Source organism: Neopsephotus bourkii, unplaced genomic scaffold, assembly GCF_033783945.1.
Source record: "Neopsephotus bourkii isolate Nb327-2 ecotype Australia unplaced genomic scaffold, CSIRO-AGI_Nbou_v1 NB_1630, whole genome shotgun sequence".
Lineage (NCBI taxonomy): Eukaryota > Metazoa > Chordata > Aves > Psittaciformes > Psittacidae > Neopsephotus > Neopsephotus bourkii.
Window position 1 is genome coordinate 6,943,269 of NW_026902105.1, and position 19,805 is coordinate 6,963,073.

At 34.0% G+C, this 19,805-nt stretch overlaps 1 protein-coding gene across 4 annotated transcripts in view; it reads right to left on the minus strand.

Moving 5' to 3' along the window:
* Positions 1–19,805, minus strand: part of CSMD3 (CUB and Sushi multiple domains 3) — a 600,129-nt gene that overhangs the window by 147,868 nt on the left and 432,456 nt on the right. For all 4 annotated transcript variants that reach the window (XM_061373410.1, XM_061373409.1, XM_061373412.1 and 1 more), the window contains one exon: positions 16,183–16,377. In XM_061373410.1, coding sequence (XP_061229394.1) covers positions 16,183–16,377 — 195 coding nt within the window. The remainder of the gene's footprint in view (positions 1–16,182; positions 16,378–19,805) is intronic.

Here is a 19,805-nt window from a genome sequence, read left to right on the forward strand (position 1 = left end):
TGGACTATAAAACATTTTTAAATTAGTTTAATGATAACACGTTTCTCTAACAAATTTGTTTCCTCTGCTAAGACTTAAGTGACTTTCTAAAATAAGTACTACTCAAATGTTTCAACTGCTACACACCAAAAACCCCTGGGTTTTCTGGTATGCTCTCGAAAGATTACTATCTTTTGAATTACATTAAATAACAAAAAGATGGCTTTCTTACTACTATTTCAGAAGATTTTATCTCATTATTTGTCATACTAAATACAAGCTATTTATTGGTGTAGCTACAAAACCCATTTTCAGGCAACATTAAGTTAATTCATACAAAATGTATGGTAGATTATACCATGAAACGAACACATCTTTCAATGCAGCATTTTGACAGCCTGTGTACCTGAGAGAGGAACAGATGGTACCCACTGTTCCAGTCTGCATATACAATTTGTAAATGGTTTCATGGGCTAGTGTTAAAGTCATGGTATTTGAAATAGGTCAACAGAAGGATCTTGACTTTTGCCTGTGCGCTGTGTGTGTACATGTGGTAGATGTGGCATATATAACAGAGTTTAGCATATTGGTCAGGACCCAGAACAGAAGATAGTCTTGGTGACGCTCAGTACAGCTTTGCTGATAGGCACCGACTCTGGGATGTGGAGTAAGCATGAAGACTACCATAAGTACATGTAACATTGTTTTCTATGGCTGAAAGAATAATCTCAGTGTCTTCCCTCAATCTACCATCATATCAGAAATTCATATCAGAGATACCAGAAATTCATGCTTTCTTGTGAAAATGTATTTAGGTAATAAAATAATTGGTACTTTTCGCCAAGAAGCAAGAGTCTTGGCTGAAAGTCTCACACCTAGTGAATTATTTCACTTGGGTTATTTCAAAAACACAAACTAGAAACTCTTCATTAACTGAATGTGGTAAGTATTTTTTATAAAAACAGGTCTGCATACAAGCTTATAAGTACTCAAGATATCTATTCCAGATTTTGGATTAAACAGAAAGGAATATGTAAAATTTAAGCAATAAAAGCACCAAAACTAGAGAAAAAAAGTTGCCAATAAACTTATTAATTCTCCCTAATCCCATTCCCTTCTTCACAGCTTGTGAGTTGAATAAATTCGTTACTGTAATAAAGAACAATAACACTGTCCCACTCCAGCATTCATATAATTTTTATACTTCCCTAATCAGAAGATATAATGTTCAAATTCAGAGTAAAATTAAGATTTCACTGAAGCCAGCGCCACTGACACCAAAAGGGAGAGCATTTCACCCTTAAATTTTAATAAAACTTGTAGCAATAACATGTAATAGCAATACTTACATTAGTAGTTACCTATCTAGTTCTTAGCATATGGTGGACCAATATGTATAAAGTCAAAACTTTCGATATCCTTATTCTTTTTTATTCCTACATGTTATGCAGTTAAGCAAGATTTATGTGATATTACAAAACCACTATTATTTTACAACAGAACAAAATTGAAAAACCCCAAATTTCTTGTAAACATACATTTTTCCATAAATTCAATTAACATGCATAATTTTTCAAATAAAAACAAATGTACTGCAGATTTTATGAGTTTTTATTCACTTCGGTGCAAGGTCTTGCATTACTGATTACTGATATTAATAGTTCTGGGTCTCAAGTGATTTTTGAGTTCTGTATTTACAAAATACGTAACTGTTTATGTTGTATTGCCATTGTAACACTGTATAATACCATAATATACTATAATATCAAAGTGATGCTACCACAACTTTTTTTAAAACTATGAAATCAGAGAAACTAAATATGTTTGTGTAGTACACAAGAATTTAAGAAAACTAGTACATTTTCAAAGTGTTCTTGATTTCTCTGAAGTAGAATTATTATTTAACTATATAAATGTCTAGCCAAAATATTTCACAATATTTGAAAGGTAGTATTTTTGCAGGTGGTGGGGGGGAAAAAAAAAAAATCACACAAAATAATGCTATTGACAAAGGCACAAAAATTTCCAGAAGTGATTAAACCCAGAAATTTTTGCAAATGAGAAAAAAAAATCAAAAATACAATTTGGTACCATCAATAATCTGAGTTCTCATTAGTTCTTAAATCTGATTAAAACAATTTCAATGTGTATAGAAAATAGAGATAATGACATTTTCTTTTTATAATTTATATTAATTAAAATGCTTATTTGAAACATCATCTGAAACTTCTAAACATTTTTCCCACACACTGAATTCCATGAAAACAGCACACATCTGTACTGGTTGTATACTGGGCACATTATCTGGTCACATAAGAGTACAAGAGACATGGTACAAGGCTGGAAGCAGAATTTCCAGCAGGGCTGCCTTGGGAGCAAAGTCTCTCAACAGGATTGCCTACAGCCTATTTATGTGCTCAATGCAGTCTGGACTTAGGGATGAACTATTTGTCACCCTGACATATGTAAAGTTCAATTTGCAGCAGCAATAAAATGTATGTATTAATTATTTCGTAGTATTTTCCTTCACTCGGTGTTCTCATTCTTGACTTTTTCACTCGTCCCTTTCTTAGTTTACTTATCCCTTGTTGGTTTTTCCCACTGTTTTCCAACTGCTGCTGTAATGACTCTGTCCTCACAAGAATTCACATTCCTGGGTCTCAAAAACAGATAGTATAAAGACAGTTGAATCAAGATGTAAGCACACAGGTGACCTTTGCAATCTAAGAAAATATTTAACTTCATACATCATTAGGTGGTAAAGCATTTAGTTCTTACAGGAGTAGCATATCCCCTATAGGGATTCTGGGGAGGGACTCTTCATTAGGGACTGTAGTGACAGGACAAGGAGTAACGGGTTAAAACTTAAACATGGGAAGTTTAGATTGGATATAAGGAAGAAATTCTTTACTGTAAGGGTGGTGAGGGACTAGAATAGGTTGCCCAGGGAAGCTGTGAATGCTCCATCCCTGGCAGTGTGCAAGGCCAGGTTAGACAAAACCTTGGGTGACATGGTTTAGTTCAAGGTATCCCTGCCCATGGTAGGGGGGTTGGAACTTGATGATCTTAAGGTCCTTTCCAACCCTAACTATTCTATCATTCTATGATTCTAATACTGTTCTCCAAGACTTTTTATTTTGCTGTAAATCAGCAGGACTGTTCTCCAGTCCTTCCTGAAAGTATTACAAAGGAGGAAGAGGCTTATTTGATGTTTTAGTAAACCCATAGAGCTTACTGTCTGTATTTCCTTTCTTACCTTTTGGGAAATGATTACTTTAAACAACATAAGTTTCAGGAATGGGAGATTCGACCCTGACCATCACTAAACATTACTATTCAGAAATCAAAGATGGATCCATTGACGTGATACTATAGCTACAGTCAATTAAAAATATTAATTTAATACAAAAATAAAACATATTTTTACCTCTGGAGAATATCTAGTATGGAATAATTTGTCTGGATACAATAATTCTACTACTAGAATTTTACCCATTTACTTTCACTTATGCTTATTTCAGCTATGTAGGTCTCACTGCCTTTGAATAATTTTTACAGAGTCATTTAATTTCGAAATAACTAGTTACATGTTACAAACTGAAAGGCTGTAAAAATCAACATCTCATTCTTATGCTGCTCATTGAAAGATCTACTTAGAGTAAGAAATCTAACACACATCACACCTACAAATATAAACTGTGCTATTCAACACAAAAAAGGCAAGAAATGCTGAGCACCATTTCCCTAGGAATGAAAAAAATACTACAGAATAAAACACAGCAAGCAACAAACCAATCAATAACAAGAAAAACACTTCAAATGGCAAATTATATTGTCTGATGTAATTCTCTGATAGTATTCCAGTATTTTTAATAATGTTTGCTTAGACACTGAAATACTGTATCACTTTATTTCCTCTTTAGTTTATTTCCTGACATATACAAATACTACTCAGTATTCTATCCTTGTCCTGCCTTCCAGGATCAGCAGTGGAACAGTGATGGGAGAGAAAGGGACTTGATTGTGGTAAAAATGTGATAAGAATCAGTGTGGTGATGCACTGCCCACTGTTTCCTTGAAGCATTACTAAGCATTAGTGTGAGAAGTTCCTTTTCTCTGTGTGCTGAATTTTCTGTAATGGTATCATGTCTTATAAAATAGCACTTCCAATAGCCCTTGAAAAAGCCCTATTGCAACAATAAGTATCATCCACTCTCTATTTTAAATTGGTAAGCTTTTTTATCAGGAATATTACCTATCTTGACCATTGGTATTCATGCACCTTTGTCAAATTCTACCTCTTTATGGCAATGTTTTAGTAAATAGAGAATACAATATAAAATGCATTACCATCAGCAGTGATACCTTTACTCACTTTTCAGCATATGCTAGCTATAAAATAAAGATGATCACTGCACAGAGGCAAAGTCAGAGCAGAACCACATAGCCTTGTAATCTACAACCAACTACCATTATAAAGTAAAATTTTCTATAGCTACAGCAAAACAGTACAGGGTTAAAAGCCCCTGCCATATGCTTATTGCTCATGTGTTTTCCACCATGCCTTTGCAGTTTAACTAAAAAAAAAAAGACCCCATAAGGAAAACTTCAGGAAAAAAAGCTATTAAGAATGGACTATGCATGTATAAGAATCAACCACAAATCTCCTCATTTTTTTAAGAGTTTTTTTCCTACCAAATAAATTTTCTGCAGCTTGAAGCTTTTAATTCCTATTACTGCTTTCAGATGTAATACTTTCCAGGTCCTAAAACTAATATCCAATTGAATTTAAGCAATTATAGATTTAAGTGCCATATATTGCACCATCTGATTACAAGCAGCATTCCTCAGTAGAATCAGTGAGGAATAGGAATGAATAATATTCACATATATTAATATATGAATATAAAAAATAATGGCACAGCATAGGTTTATGTCACACAGATGAATTTGATTACACATCTACAAATACAATATAAAATGAAGAATAATCATGTGTAAACTCTGCAAACAAGTTAAAAATAGACCTTGAAGAACTGATAATGGAATACTGACTTTTTCTTTAATGGGCCACTGTTTCATAAATCCAGACTAGGATACCTACTATTCAGTTGGTCTAAATGAGTAGGTTAAGCAAAAGTAATTTGGTGACATGATGTATGCTTTTAGAATTTGATATATTGCCATGGTTTAACCACAGACAGCTACTAAGCAAAGCACAGCTGCTCACCCACTCCCCACCCCACCCCCTCCCCACCAGCAGGCTCAGAGGAGGAGAATTGGAAGGGTACAAGTGAGAAAACTTGTGGGTTGAGATAAAAACAGTTTAATAATAAGAAGGAAAGAAAAAAGAAAAAGGAAAGGGAAAAGGAAAAGGAAACATAAAAGGGAAAGGGAAAGAAATTGCAATGAATAGGAAAATAATAACGATACAGAAATAAAACTCAAGAGAGACAAGTGATGCAAATGAGAACAATTGCTAACCTCCCACAAAGTGATGCCCAGTCAGTCCCTGAGCAGTGTTCCCCCTCACCCCCAGCTAATCTTCCCCAAAGCTTGTTAGTGAGCATGTTATATGGATGCAATATCCCTTGAGTAAGTTGGGATCAGCTCTCCTGGCTGTGTCTCCTCCCAGCTTGTTGTGCACCCTCAGCCTACTCGCTGGTGGGGTAGGGTGAAGAGCAGAAAAGGCCTTGACTCTGTGTAAGCACTTCTCAGCAGTGAGTATAATATCCCTGTGTGATCAAAATGGTTTTCAGCACAAAGCCAAAACACAGTCCCACACTGGCTAATATGGAGAAAATTACCCCAGCCCAAACCAGCACATGGTTTTTCCTAGTCTGGTACCTGGAGACCTCCTAGCAGCCTTCCAGTATCTGAAGGGGGCCTATAGGGATGATGGGGAGGGACTCTTCATTAGGCACTGTAGCGATAGGACAAGGGGTAATGGGTTAAAACAAATGGGAAGTTTGGATTGGATATAAGGAGGAAATTCTTTACTGTTAGGGTGGTGAGGCACTGGAATGGGTTGCCCAGGGAAGCTGTCAATGCTCCGTCCCTGGAAGTGTTCAAGGCCAGGTTGGACAAGGTCTTGGGTGACATGGTTTAGTGTGAGGTGTCCCTGCCCATGGCAGGGGGGTTGGAATTAGATGATCTTAAGGTCCTTTCCAACCCTAACTATTCTATGATTCTATGTTTCTATTTAGCTTTTTTAAGCCAACTGGTGAGATTTTCAGCTGTAATGATTTCTTGTAGTGGTTAAGTCAAGACTAATATATAGATAGCAAGAAAACAAATGCAGTAACTGATAAATCATCACTGGAAAATAAAATAATTTTTAAAAAGCATGCAAAGGAAATCTTAACACATAAAAATGGTAGAAAAATTTCTTCCAACTTCCAAATGACTGATACTTTTATTGTGGATATCAGTGTGTAAATTTGAATGTGATGGAAACACCCAAAATTGTTTTGACAATACACTGCATACAGAAAAGACAGCCCGACATAGAAATACATGTTTTAGTTGCTGTTTGGAAATGCAGAAATACATTAGAAATAAAAAGACACCAACAAATACAGAGAGAGTGCACCATCATACACCTGGAAAGCAGTACCAAAGAAAGCAGTGTCATAAAGAATATAAAAGATTTCCATACTGCCATGTATTCAGCTTTCACAACACAGATTATTTATGACAGTCAAAATTGATTTAAAAAAATGAGAGAGATGCTCAGGCTAACATATATTAACAGCATTTGAAAGAGGACAGCAGAAGCTGGTAAAATCCCCTCAGGAGTTCCAAAACTTATCAAAGCAGGGCCTGAATCATTAACAGAAACTGGAGAAATGATGACAATATTAAAAAAGAAAACCAAACCAACAACCAACCAACAAACAATCAATTTAAAATAATTAATCTACCAATATAATAAATGAATAAAAAATAAGAGAAAAGAACATTGGTAGTAATAGTTTTCCGGGAGAAACTGTTTCAGAGTCTTTCAAGTCTATTTAGACAGCAAAAGGAAAAGAGCATTACGTGACAGATGTGTAGAAGTAAAAAAAAAGTCAGAGATTAACAAAGTTTAACACATTTTTAGCTACAAATGAAACACTGACTCATGAGAAAGCATGAATGAAAAATGTGCAAAGCTTTACAGTCTCTTCACAAGAAATAATCATTCCTTCCTTAAAAAAAAACCAAAACCAAACAAAAACAGGAAAAACCCAAACCCATACGCAATCTGTACTATCACATTCACATTAGAAGCAAACAAAAATAACTTGTGCCAAAAAGTGTGGAAAAAGAACCCAACACTTGAAAAACAGGAAATAAAAACATGGTAAGAAACAACTGTTAATAGTAAAATAAACAATAATCAAAATAACTGGTTCATGTAATGAACAGTTATGAGCACAAGTATCCATTGAAAATATTAAAAAAAATGAATACAGGATTGGCCTTTAAAACAAGTAAACAGACAAAAAAATAAATATACTCAGAATAGACACTGATCTAATTTACACTGCTTTTGCTACACCTGGTGCAAGTGGTTTCTGTAAAATCCAGTTACATTACTCTGACATTACCAGTAACATCTCTACTTGATTTTGAATTACAGTGTGGCATGTCAGCACCCATCAAGACATGTCAAGCACAAGTTACAGATTTACAGGAGACAAGAACTGCCATTTTTATCACATGTTGCGCAGAATTTCACCAGTGTCAAAATCTCAAGCTCTTGCTTCTTGACTAATATTGGTGCATATTGTTTATCTCTTTTATGTCTAGCTACATTCTGATTATACTGCCTCTCTTTCTAACTCTTTAATGATTGATTATACTTAAAGCAAGATTAAAACAATTACATTTTTGTGTTCTAATATTCTTTGCATATCCATGGCAAGTCAAGCTTTGGGTACATATAAGAAAACCAAATGTCTAGGACAGCAGATAACTAGGAAGGAGAGGAAGGAAAAGAAATATATGAAAAAGAGGGAGGTCATGGTTTAAAGCGATAGTGTCATGACAGCTTCTGTTACAAGTGTGTAGGGTGATGACAACACAACTTGGAAAAATGTCAGCTTCACAGTTTTTATGAGACTCCAAAGAACACCTTTCTTTCAGAGCAGATTTTGTCAATAGCAGTAACGTGATCTTCTAAGTGTGAACACACATTTAGATGAACATCCTTTCTTATGTCATGTCTGATATGTCCATAAATATTGTTAAGAAAATTTTGAGTACATCTTCAAACAGTTTCTGGACTACCTAAAATCTTATTTTAGTTAACCTTCCTTTTGATTTTCTTAACCTTCCTCCTGATATTTTTTTTTATTTTAATATAAAATGAATTCAGTATGTTACATTTGCAATGAACTGTACTGGTTAGAAATTATTAAAAGGTTTAGAAAGGAACTATTTACTTTTGAGCCCTGCTCAACCTAATATTAGGATTTTTTTACTAGTTCAAGACAGAGTCATTAAAGGTAACATGATTTTTGTCCTGAGTGGCAACTAGTTGTTTTTAGCTTCACAACTGCAATATCAGTCTAAATTCAGTTGAGATGCTAGGTTGAAATGAAGGGAAATACATGCTTTAACCATATGAAGCAAAAGTTAGAAACTCACTATCCTGTTGAGAGTACACTGAAATAACTTAATAGTTTGAGCATATATTGCGTTAACAGCCTTCAATTCTGATCATGTCTATGCCTAGTTTATGGAAGTTGAACTGTCCACAATTAAATATTTAGCTATAAGTTGCTTTTTCAAATCTGTCAAAACTAAGTACTGAAACAAGTATCTACTTTCTGAAGAAGAGGAATCATACCAGACTTTGCTGTTATTTTTAATGGTCTTTGAATTATGTTAATTGCAGAACGTCCCGATCCCTTGGGATGCCATAATACAAAAACAAAGCAAGGTTGTTGGTTTTAGTGTGTATAAAAGACCTTTCCATGTTCTTCACTTGTATCACTAGGATTCCCTAGTGATCAGCAACCCAGAGAATCTTGTTTGTTGCATTTCAAATCACCAAGTTGAAGGCAGCATAAGACACAGATCTGTCTCTTGATAACAGAAAGATAGAGCTTTTCAGTCAACATTTCTCAGCAATCTAAGACTGATTTATTTCTTTGTAATACAGATAATATCTGAGAATGTAAATTTTATTTTTCCTTGAACTCTGGGCTATGAAAAATAATCTTCTATATCTGAAAGAACGAAGGAGATGCTATTTTTGCATTATGTTTATTTGTTCTAGTGTTAAAAGGGTCACATCAGAATATGTCTCAAGGGCTAGGATGCTCTATGAGGAAAAGCAAATCCTCAAATATAACCCTGCTAGAAATTTAGTAATCTGTGAAGAACTATCCATAAGGATTTCAAGGTAATTTACCTAACTACTAAAAGCTAATTGTGTGTCACCACATGCCTATACTTAGGGTTATTTCTTATACAAGCATTTATCCTGACTTTAACAAAATTTATGCCCATTTTACTGCCTAGTCACACAGTATTGAGGAATAACCTTTGTGGATTTGCCTCTGGATTTGATTATGTAGTATAACTCTGTGGTATCTGTGAAATATCTTTGTCACCTCAATTTATGTGAAGCTGTATTGGGTGGCACAATTCCCAACATAAATACATATGGGATCTTTATGGTAACCTTCTTTTATTATATATATTTTTTTAAATAATATAAAACCTTCCACCACACCTACAACTTTCAATTCTTACTTTATTAATAAGTATTAATCCTACACCTTGTATTATGTTTCCCTTAAAATACAACCTTTCTTCATGGAAGTCAGAACTTTTCAAAAATTCAGTCATATGGTATCAACTGTTGTTAATTTCATTCATATGCTTGCTGAATTTTCAGGCTTATCAATAAGCTCCACATTCCTTCTCAAAAATTATATTGATTTTTCTTCAACATTTTTAACTATGCATTTCGTAGTTCTGTTCTTTTTTTTATAGTCTCTACCAATTTTTTTAACTGTGGAAACTGATCAGTTGTTCATCATGGAAGATTTCTGACACCTTCCACTATTTTGATAGAAAGGCTAACCTAACCTTAAGGTCAACATTTATACTTCAAACACTCCATAACTATGTTCCTTCAGAACTATACAGAAAAGACTGTCACATTTTAGCAGCTTGCTATGGTTCTGTTTATTGATTTTCTTTAACATCTCTTCTATAACTGCTTCCATTTTAACATAGTTCTGTAGAGCTAAATGAATGCTCTAATACAGAACCTCTCTCATTACCTCAATAATGTAACAAACATATAACACAACATACAACATAACATAACATATCATATAACTTACTTAAATTTCTGCAATAATGCTGTCCTTGAATGTGATTTTAGCCTTGAACTTCTGTTGACAGTTTAGTATGTTTCCTATTTTTCTCATCATTGAAAAAGCGTGTTAGTGTTTAGATCAGGGTCCCATGTTCTAAATTTGTTTCTAAAACCCCTGTTGGCCACACTTTCTACTGTCATCTTTTAAATTTATTTCCTCTTTGTGGAATGTGTATTTTATTTTCTGAAATACTAAATTTTGCTTTTGTCTGAAGAGACTCTAAAATGGTATTTATACACAATTTCCAGGTCACCGGTAAATGCTTACTTTTTTGACCTTGTCTTCAAATTCATTTCAATTACCTTTGTCAGTGTGACATAGCTCCCCATACAAAGCTAAAAATTGCATTTAGTTTTTTTTCTCTTCCCTTCCTCTCAGGGTGTCCAATCTGAGTGCATTATGGACAATTTCGATACATTCTGAGCATATTATTGTCACATTTACTCTCATTGAGAAAACCTGCTCTGTTTTAGGCCAGCTGTTTCTCCATTTGATACTTTAACCTTAATGCTGAAATAAAAGAACTGAGGATAATTAAAATATCAATGCAATGTTCTCTGATCTTTACTTACTTGTTTGTGTTCTCAACTGTGACTCAATATAGCTTAATATCTAAATATATCTTTTAATAAAAATTCACTTAAGAACCAAACCAGTGGATATCTTAGCATGCTATGTAAGTAAATTTTAAACTACCAACTTACTTATTCACTGTCAAAACAAAAGAAAAATAGAAAATGAAGTAAAACAGGGAAGAAAATGAAACTTTTAAAATTCAGAGCAACAAAACTTCTGTGGTAATTGGGAGTACACAAAGGTATGTTAGAGTTGTGAATCATTATATTTTCTGTTGCCACACAGCTACACTTCAGGATATAAAAAAGAAATCCATAATTAAAAAGGTTCCAGAGAATACCTGAAAATAAGTAAAGCTCTGTTGTGGAAGATACTGTTCCTCAAAAACAATGTTAGATCAGAAAAATGCTGTTATAAATGCAACTTCTGAGTGAAACATTGCCCAGGGAGGTTGTGAATGCTCCATCCCTGGCAGTGTTCAAGGCCAGGTTGGACGAGGCCTTGGGTGATATGGTTTAGTGCCATGGCAGGGGGTTAGAACTTGATGATCTCAAGGTCCTTTCCAACCCTAACTATTCTATGAGTCTATAATTCTATGAACATGAGATCTGAAAAGAGGCAGTTATAATTTAAGATGGACGATGATCTTGCTTACCATTCCTACAGTAAGTTAACTAACTGCTCTATGTTGCCCAGTCAAAAAGGAAGATTGAATTTCATTTTAAAACAATGCAGTCTCTTAATTGCAGTTTTTTTCAGTTCCACAGAACCTTCCCCTGGTCTTCACTGTGACAGTCCAAATGAAGACAACAAAACTTTTGCAAAGAATGAAGTGTGTATAAGTCTCATACATGTAACTACCAACCTATCCCACCTACTAAAATCTTTCAGTTGCATGGGTTACTGAAGTCTTATTAAACGAGCACAAAGACCTCCAGATTGCTGAGGTTAAGTTAGACATATGCACATTTATCGGGTATAGCCACTGCAGATGACTGTCTCACTTTATTTAATTCCAGTAATTAATTAACTGACCTTAATTACTGACTGATACTACATAATCCTACCCTACTTCAGTTACCTTGCAGCTTTTGGAAAAGATGTATTTGATTATCTGTGTGAATAAATGGCAAGGATTTTTTTTCCTAAAGACAAAATACCCTGCAGGCACCCTGTCTGTTCTAAAAAACCTTCAAAGAAAGATATGTAGTTATGATGTTAACACTTAATACAGAAACAAGCATATATTTATTTAAACTAGTCTTAGAAGATGTTTTTCTCTCTACCTCAAAATACATGATGGAATAACATATTTTAAGAAAAAAAAACAACCAATATTCTATTGGAAAATTCACACATTCAAAGCAAACAAATGTAATTAATTATTAACTGTAATTAATTGATTTATTAATATTAATATAAATAATTAATACTTTAGAGTTAACATTAATTAATGTTGTATTTATATATGTTATATAAAATATAATAAATATTACAAAATAACAAATATTAAGATTAAGATTTCCTGTGCAGTCTTCAATCCTAAAATTTTTCAGGTATAAACCTGATCAGAGCTACCTCAAATATCTGTGACAACTTAATATAAATAGAAAAAAAAAATCATATAGAGGAGCATGAATTACTACAAATTAAAATAAGAGCTACTGTCAGTGCCGAAACAAAGTACAGGTACTTCCTCTGACATTTAAGTTTTCAGGAAAAAATTTATTTGTGTGAAGATGAAGCTGTAGGCACCCCTTTTCACAGCTCCTAACAACACAAATTTTTCTCCAGATCATATGATAGTAGACCGAAAATGTAGTTTAAAGACCTCTCTCCTTCCTCATAATGCATATGCATCTATTTTTTAGCATGGTCCTTAATCACTAAACCACCATGACTATGGTACACAATTGTGTAAAGAAGACTGGGAATTAAGATTGTTTCAGTTGTAAATAAGAATGTTATTGTTACTGTTAAATATCATGGTATGTAATATTCTGTAAGACACTACAGGAATTTTTTGTTTTCTTTTGTTTGAAAGACAAACAGTACATATAAATATTTGGAAAATTGATGTTTTGTTCCCCCACCCCCCCACCCCCCCACCACCCCCCAAGGCAAATAAACCAGAGGCAGCTCATGACATATTTGAGACTGTTAGACATATCTTTCAGCTGGAAATATTTTGAAGCCTGGATTCAAATATTTCCAAGGACTAAATATCAGACTGAACAACATAAGGAAATGTAGCAATATTTGTAGTGACCAATAAATTATTTCTTCTGGTAGGAACTTAGTTTTTACACTCAAGTCATAAATGTGATTTGCTAGTACAGGATTTCTGCTTTTTTTTTCTTTTTTTTTTTTTTTTATTCTGTAAAAAATTGTTTGTTACCAAAAATTTAAAATTAACTACAGTGGGTGGAGAAATCATTAATCGTCATCTCTGTCACAGTAAAATTGCATCTGCATATGCTAACTACATCCTGTTCTTAACATCCACCATGAAATGGCAGATAGCTTATCATATTAGCCCAGATAATATTTGCATGTGTTCATAAAGAATGAAGCCAATGATATGGTTCACTTCCCACACTTATTAGAGAGGCTCAAGGTCATTTTAAATAATGATTTCAACCAAATGCAAGTCATGCCTAATGCACATAGGACTAGGTCATAAAAAATACTTCGTGCAGAAAGGTACAATTACAAAAATATTAGCTTTATGCACTGAGTAGATTTTGGAAAACTAGCCCTCTACGATCCAGAAAGCCTCTGCTCAGCTTTTATCTAACTCTAAATTCATGAGTTACTGACTATTGGGGTCCATAAATACCCACATTCTCTAGGTATACACATTTTCCAAGAAAGCAAGTTTTGTCAGACTGAGGAGTTCATCAACCAGTTCATGCTGAAGCCTGACCAGACGCAGAATATCAGCAAAGATTTCTTATGGGGCTTGAGGAACCAGATATTTTCAGAGAAAGCTTAAAGCCATACCAAAAGGTTGCCCTTCATTTGTCTTTTAATTCTGAATGTAGAATGTCGCCCCCCCCCCCCATGTTTTATCTAAAAAGCTGGACTTCAGAACAAGTAAGATCCATAACTCCTTTCTCTATGCAGGTTATTCAAAGTCATCTAATGTTTCTCAGAAGTACATCTTCAGTTATATCAAGGTGTTCAGAATGGCTTTAGAGATGGTACTCTATTCTCTTCTACTGAGATTTTACTCTTCAATGAAAATATCCATATAAATTGCAAAAAGAAGTGTTTTTATTGAATTTCTCCCTTCCTTTCTCTGACCTACTTAGCTACAAACATGAGCAAAATGAGGATTGTCATTTGTAATACTCCTTCATATTCTGAGATGAGGGCTCAAAGGCAGAACACCTTGACTGGTACTCAGTTGCTGTCTGGGTTTAAACCATGACAGTAGCTGAAAGTGGTGGTCAGAATGCAAAATTTATTTCTCAAACTATTTCTACCAGCTCAATAGAATTGAAAGCTACTCAACTGATACCATCTTTCTCACAGCTGTATAAATGGTTTGTTTTTCTTGAGCTAAATCCCACTATAATGGGGAGTATTGATTACATGGTAAAAATATACTATAATAAATCACCGTAACACGTCGACAAACCTACACCAACTCTGAACTGGATGAAAAGAAAGATAAATGAAAATTCCAAGACTAAGTCACTTTATGGAGCCTATTCTGTGGCATTATACCCTAAAGAAGTGTGGGGTTTGTCATCTTTGAAATAAGGCCTTGTTCATCCAGGAAAGAAATGGTTCAGTTAGAATCCGTGACAGATACCAAACAACCCTTTCATTACAAGATTTTTTTCCTTTTATTAAACTGACAGTTCTCCCAGGTAAAACAGTCTCCCTTTAGTGACTGTCAAAATAGATAGAACTTGAAGACTTCTAAGCAGATTATAAATAAATAGACCCAATTATTGCATCACTGACAAAGAAACTACTTATCTTTTGATGAAAAAGATCTTCCAAAGAAGGAAACATTTTGTCTCTTATACACAGCATTCCTCACTGAATGCTATTCCCTCCTTCCAACATTCATATTCCATTTTAAAAAGAGAAAGAAACTTCTGCCTTCCACTGCACACAGTCTACAAGTCTGAAACACAAAGTTTCCTAGGGCAAGTTTTCCAATTTGATGCTACTGAATTTTGTTATTGAGTGTTATGATGGTTTTGGTGGATAATGAAAATTCTAAGTTCTTCAAATGGTTAACAAATTGGTTATTTTTTTACAGTTGACAACTTATGTGTCTTTTTTATTTTATTTTTACTTTACCATCTAATTTGCAAAAGAAATTTAAGTACACAAAAAAAAATAAAATCCACAACATAGTTAAAATATTAAAATTGGAAATTGAATTAGCAGGGTTTTTTTTGTCTTCAAATTATGAAAAGGAATTGAAATTAACATGGTAATGAGGAGATTTTACTTTGATAAATAAAATATTTGTTTTATGATCTGTCATTTTTGTGTTGTTCATAAATATCTGGATAGATGGGAGGGTTTTGTGCTCAATCTTACATATTATGTGAAAAGAATATTGTTTTGCTGTTTTTCTGAAGTAGCTGTCAATTGCTGACAAGAATTAACACCAAATCAGCAAAACAAATATTGAATCTTTTAAGAGTTTAAACCTAAAAATGCTTACGTTTGAGATATTGGTACTATAACCAAAGTCAGGGGATTCCTGAAATAAGTGGAGTTTTTCATAAAAGTTTGAATGATTGGATCTTTGGTGCATTTCAAGGCTGAATTTTCCTAAAGACCACATATGCAACAGGTTAAATTATGTCATGTTGTATATACAAAATACTTCATCTACGTGGCTTAAAAACCAGTAGTAAGAAAAAGAAACAAACATATATTGTGACATCCAGAGTATACTTCATGCTATGTTTAAATACATATATATCACTATCCTCTGTTGTAAATTTGTTGATTCAAGAATACAAGTTGGCATAGAGGATGACATTACTATTAATCTCTATTTACAATATTAGCTTGTTGCACTGTTTAGCCAATGTTATTAAAACCTTGAGTTATTAAATGTTATTTGTATTAAGTATATAATTGAAAAGGACTTTGTTCTAAAAGAGAAGTTTATTAAAATGGCTTAATCTAATTTTGTACCTGTTTCTTCAATGTGACAAAGCAAGAATAATAACAACAGCAACTATAATAAATGAAAAACTGTTCTTACCATGACAACTGGGTAGGGCTCTATTCCATCCTGGTCTTCCATCGTCTCCCATGATACATGTTAGTGTAGAATATCCTTGAAGTACATAACCTGCATCGCAGTAATATGTGACAGTTGACCCGAGTTTATAATCCATTCCAAGTCTTGTTCCATTCATTATATTTCCAGGATCAAAGCAAGACTCACGCAGTTTTGCTATAGCAGAAAAAAGAAATGCAAACTTAGTTCTGAATATAATCTAAAACATCAGAAATATTTTTCTGGAGTTTCCTCAAGGTCTTCTTTGAGTATTCTGTAGACACACAATGTTCCTTCCATTCTACATCAAAGCCTCTCTCTCCATTACTATATAATGATCAAAACCATATCCCCTATACTTTTTGTAGACAATTCCTATAGAGCTCCATAATGAAAATTATTTTGTTCCAGAATTCACTGGGACCAATGGTCTAGTTACATACTTAGATGAAGTTAGAACTATGGACACTGTTCCCATAGATAAAACGTATCGTAGTTTAAAACTGTGGTCTGAAAACTCTGAAGTGGTAGAAATCAATACAAGTAGTTTGTTACAAAATAAAAAGTATCAAAATGAATTTCTTCAAAATTAATAAATTGAAAATGAATATCTATATCCATGCAAATGATATATTGACATATTTTCAAATACGGGTGGGAATTTTCCCTCACAAGATGACAAAACATACAAATACTACTTAAAATTTATCTCCTTTTTGTTGTTGCTATTATTTAGAAATATTTCTTTAAAAATACTGAAATTCAAAAATATGAATATGCTTTTATTTTTGCTTCCCTGTTCCTTCTATAATGTGAATACCTGTATGTTTAATATCCAAGACCTAAAAAAATAAAAAAAAAATACTCAGAATTTCTAATGAAGAACATTACTATGCAGAAGGGGAGAAATGACAAAAATTCCAGAAAAATTTGCAATATGTTTCCAGTTAGGGGAAAAAAAAAGTAATAAAAATAAATAAAAGAACAAACAGAAAACGTGCTAGGAAATGGTACAAGCTGGAATGAAGCAGATGATTTTGTGCTGTGCAGGATGGTATTTGAAGTAATTTCTTTTATGAAGCAGAAGACAGAAATTTCAGATTTTCTTCTTTACTTATTAAGACTTTTCTGGAGAAGATCAGTAGGAGCACTTTTTGTTTTCTGCAAGATCAGTACCTACTTTCTAATACCTCAAATGAGGTGTTATTTTACCAGGCATATTTGCACTGTGGAACTTCCAGCTACAGGTAGGTACAGTTGCAAAAAGACAATATGAGGAAGGCTATTTAAGAGCTTCAAATACAAAGAACTTTGATTCTGGCAGTATCTAAGCTGAAGTTTCTGTAAATTTAGCATAATATGGCATAATTATTATATAGAGTCATAGAATAGTTAGGGTTGGAAAGGACCTTAAGATCATCTAGTTCCAGCCCCCCTTCCATGGACAGGGACACCTCCCACTAAACCATGCCACCCAACTATTATACAGTTTAGCCAATTATCAGCTATTGATCACTGTGAGAGACAAGCTAATGACCTACAGAGATAGTTGGTTTGATCCCCTAAGGCCAATTTTATGTTGTATTTACGAGAGGAAATAATTACATTGCAAAAGTACTGCAGCACATTTACAATTGAAGAGGGAAACACACAATAATTCTGTTGAAATTTAAACCTCATATCATCCAAAAGCACATGAAGACCTCTTAATATGATTAGGGGTTTATTATGATTTACGTATCTAATTGTCGTGTTTTAAACCCAGGTGGTAATTAAGGAGCTTTCTCACACACACACCTTTCCCCCTCCCTGGGCAGGTTGGGGAGGAGAAACAAAAGAATGTAAATCCCATGGACTGAGATAAGAACAGTCCAGTAACTAGTTACTACTTTACTACTAATACTGCTACTACTACTACTACTGTTACTACTACTACTACTAAGGGAAACAACAAAGGGAGAGAATATAAAAGTAAAGGGGAAATTAAATCAAAACAAAAACCCCACAAGTGACGCACAATACAGTTACCACCTGCTGGCCGATACCCTGCCCGACCCAAGCAGCGATCAATCCCTTCCAAGTAACTTACCCCAGTTTATATACTGTGCATGACGTGCTGTGGTATGGAATACCCCTTTGGCTATCCTGGCTTCTTGTGCCCCTCTTTACTGGCAGAGCATGAGAGACTGAAAAGTCTTTGATCTGGGTAAGCGCTACTTAGCAACAACTAAAATATTGGTGTGTTACTGGCACTGTTATCAGCTTAAAGCCAAAACACAGCTCTGTACCAGCTACTAGGAAGAAGATTAACTCTATCCCCGGTGAAACTAGGACACTAATCTACAGAGTATGCTTCTGATATGAAAAGCAGTATAATAGTAAGTAGTAGTTACATCACATAGTTTATTGTTAAGAAAAGGTATTTGATACCTACACTGATTCACACAGGTAGTTGTGTGGCGCCTGCAACATCTGTCCCCTTTTCTGAATGGTAAGTTTTCAAAATACCATGTGACATTGGAAAAAGAAAGGCTAAAACGTTTATAACACTCATTCAAAAATTTGGATGGAAAATCAAAAGTTAAAAGGTAAAATTTACTAGAAAGTCTGAAAGTTTTCACATAGATACTAATAATTATTATGTAGGCAAACCACACTTTCACTTGAGAAGTCTGGCAAACCTGAGGGCAAACTAAAAATTCCCTCAAGTCCAAATTCTCAAATAAAAAATAAAAAAAAGAGAGAGAAAAAAAGGGTGATCTAAATTAGGACTATAAAACTTTGACAATAGTGAGGAAATACTGTGATTTCTTCTTACTGAACTGATATTAATATATTTGTATTGATACACAACTGATAATGTGAGATCACCATTCTGGAGTTCATGATAAGAAACCTATATTTCATAATTCTAGAAGGTCCTTGGATAAAATAGAGATTAGTACTACATGAGAAATTAAAGAGAGAAAAAAGATAAAGTCATCCATTATGTCTGGTGCATAAATCAAAAAATGAGAAAAGACTTGATCTGTCACAGCACAAATTTTCTCTAGAGAAAACTTACAGCCCTGTAATTTTCTTTTCCCCAAAGGTACAGTTGTGACAGACTCCTGAAGTTGCTGACTAAACAGTAATAATGTCACTATAGAAATACAGTTTGTTAATAATTATTCTGAAAAGGTAAAGTCTTGAATACTTAACACCTTCAGAGTACTCTGGCAAATCTGAAATAGCTGCTAAGTGAACTTGTAAAGAAAGTTAGTATACTACACTAGAATATATGAGGAAAAAGACATATGTAGCAAAAGGATACATCAGGTCAAGCTGAGGACCTGGGGCGGGGTGGGGGGGGGAACTGAGCCTAAAAGAAGACTATTAACAAATTTGTAAAAATAAAAGTGCTCCCAGGAGACAGGAAGAGAAGTTCTTTACTGTCAATGTCATATTGCTCCAATTGAATAAACCAAGACACTGATGACACCTTAGCCTGTTCCCTTTCTTTCCTAAGAATACTAGTATCATTAAGTTGAAAACAAAGAAGGGCAGTAGCAGATGTAGCAGAACAGAGAATATGCTTGACAGTGCGTGTGTGTTATAATTTTAGC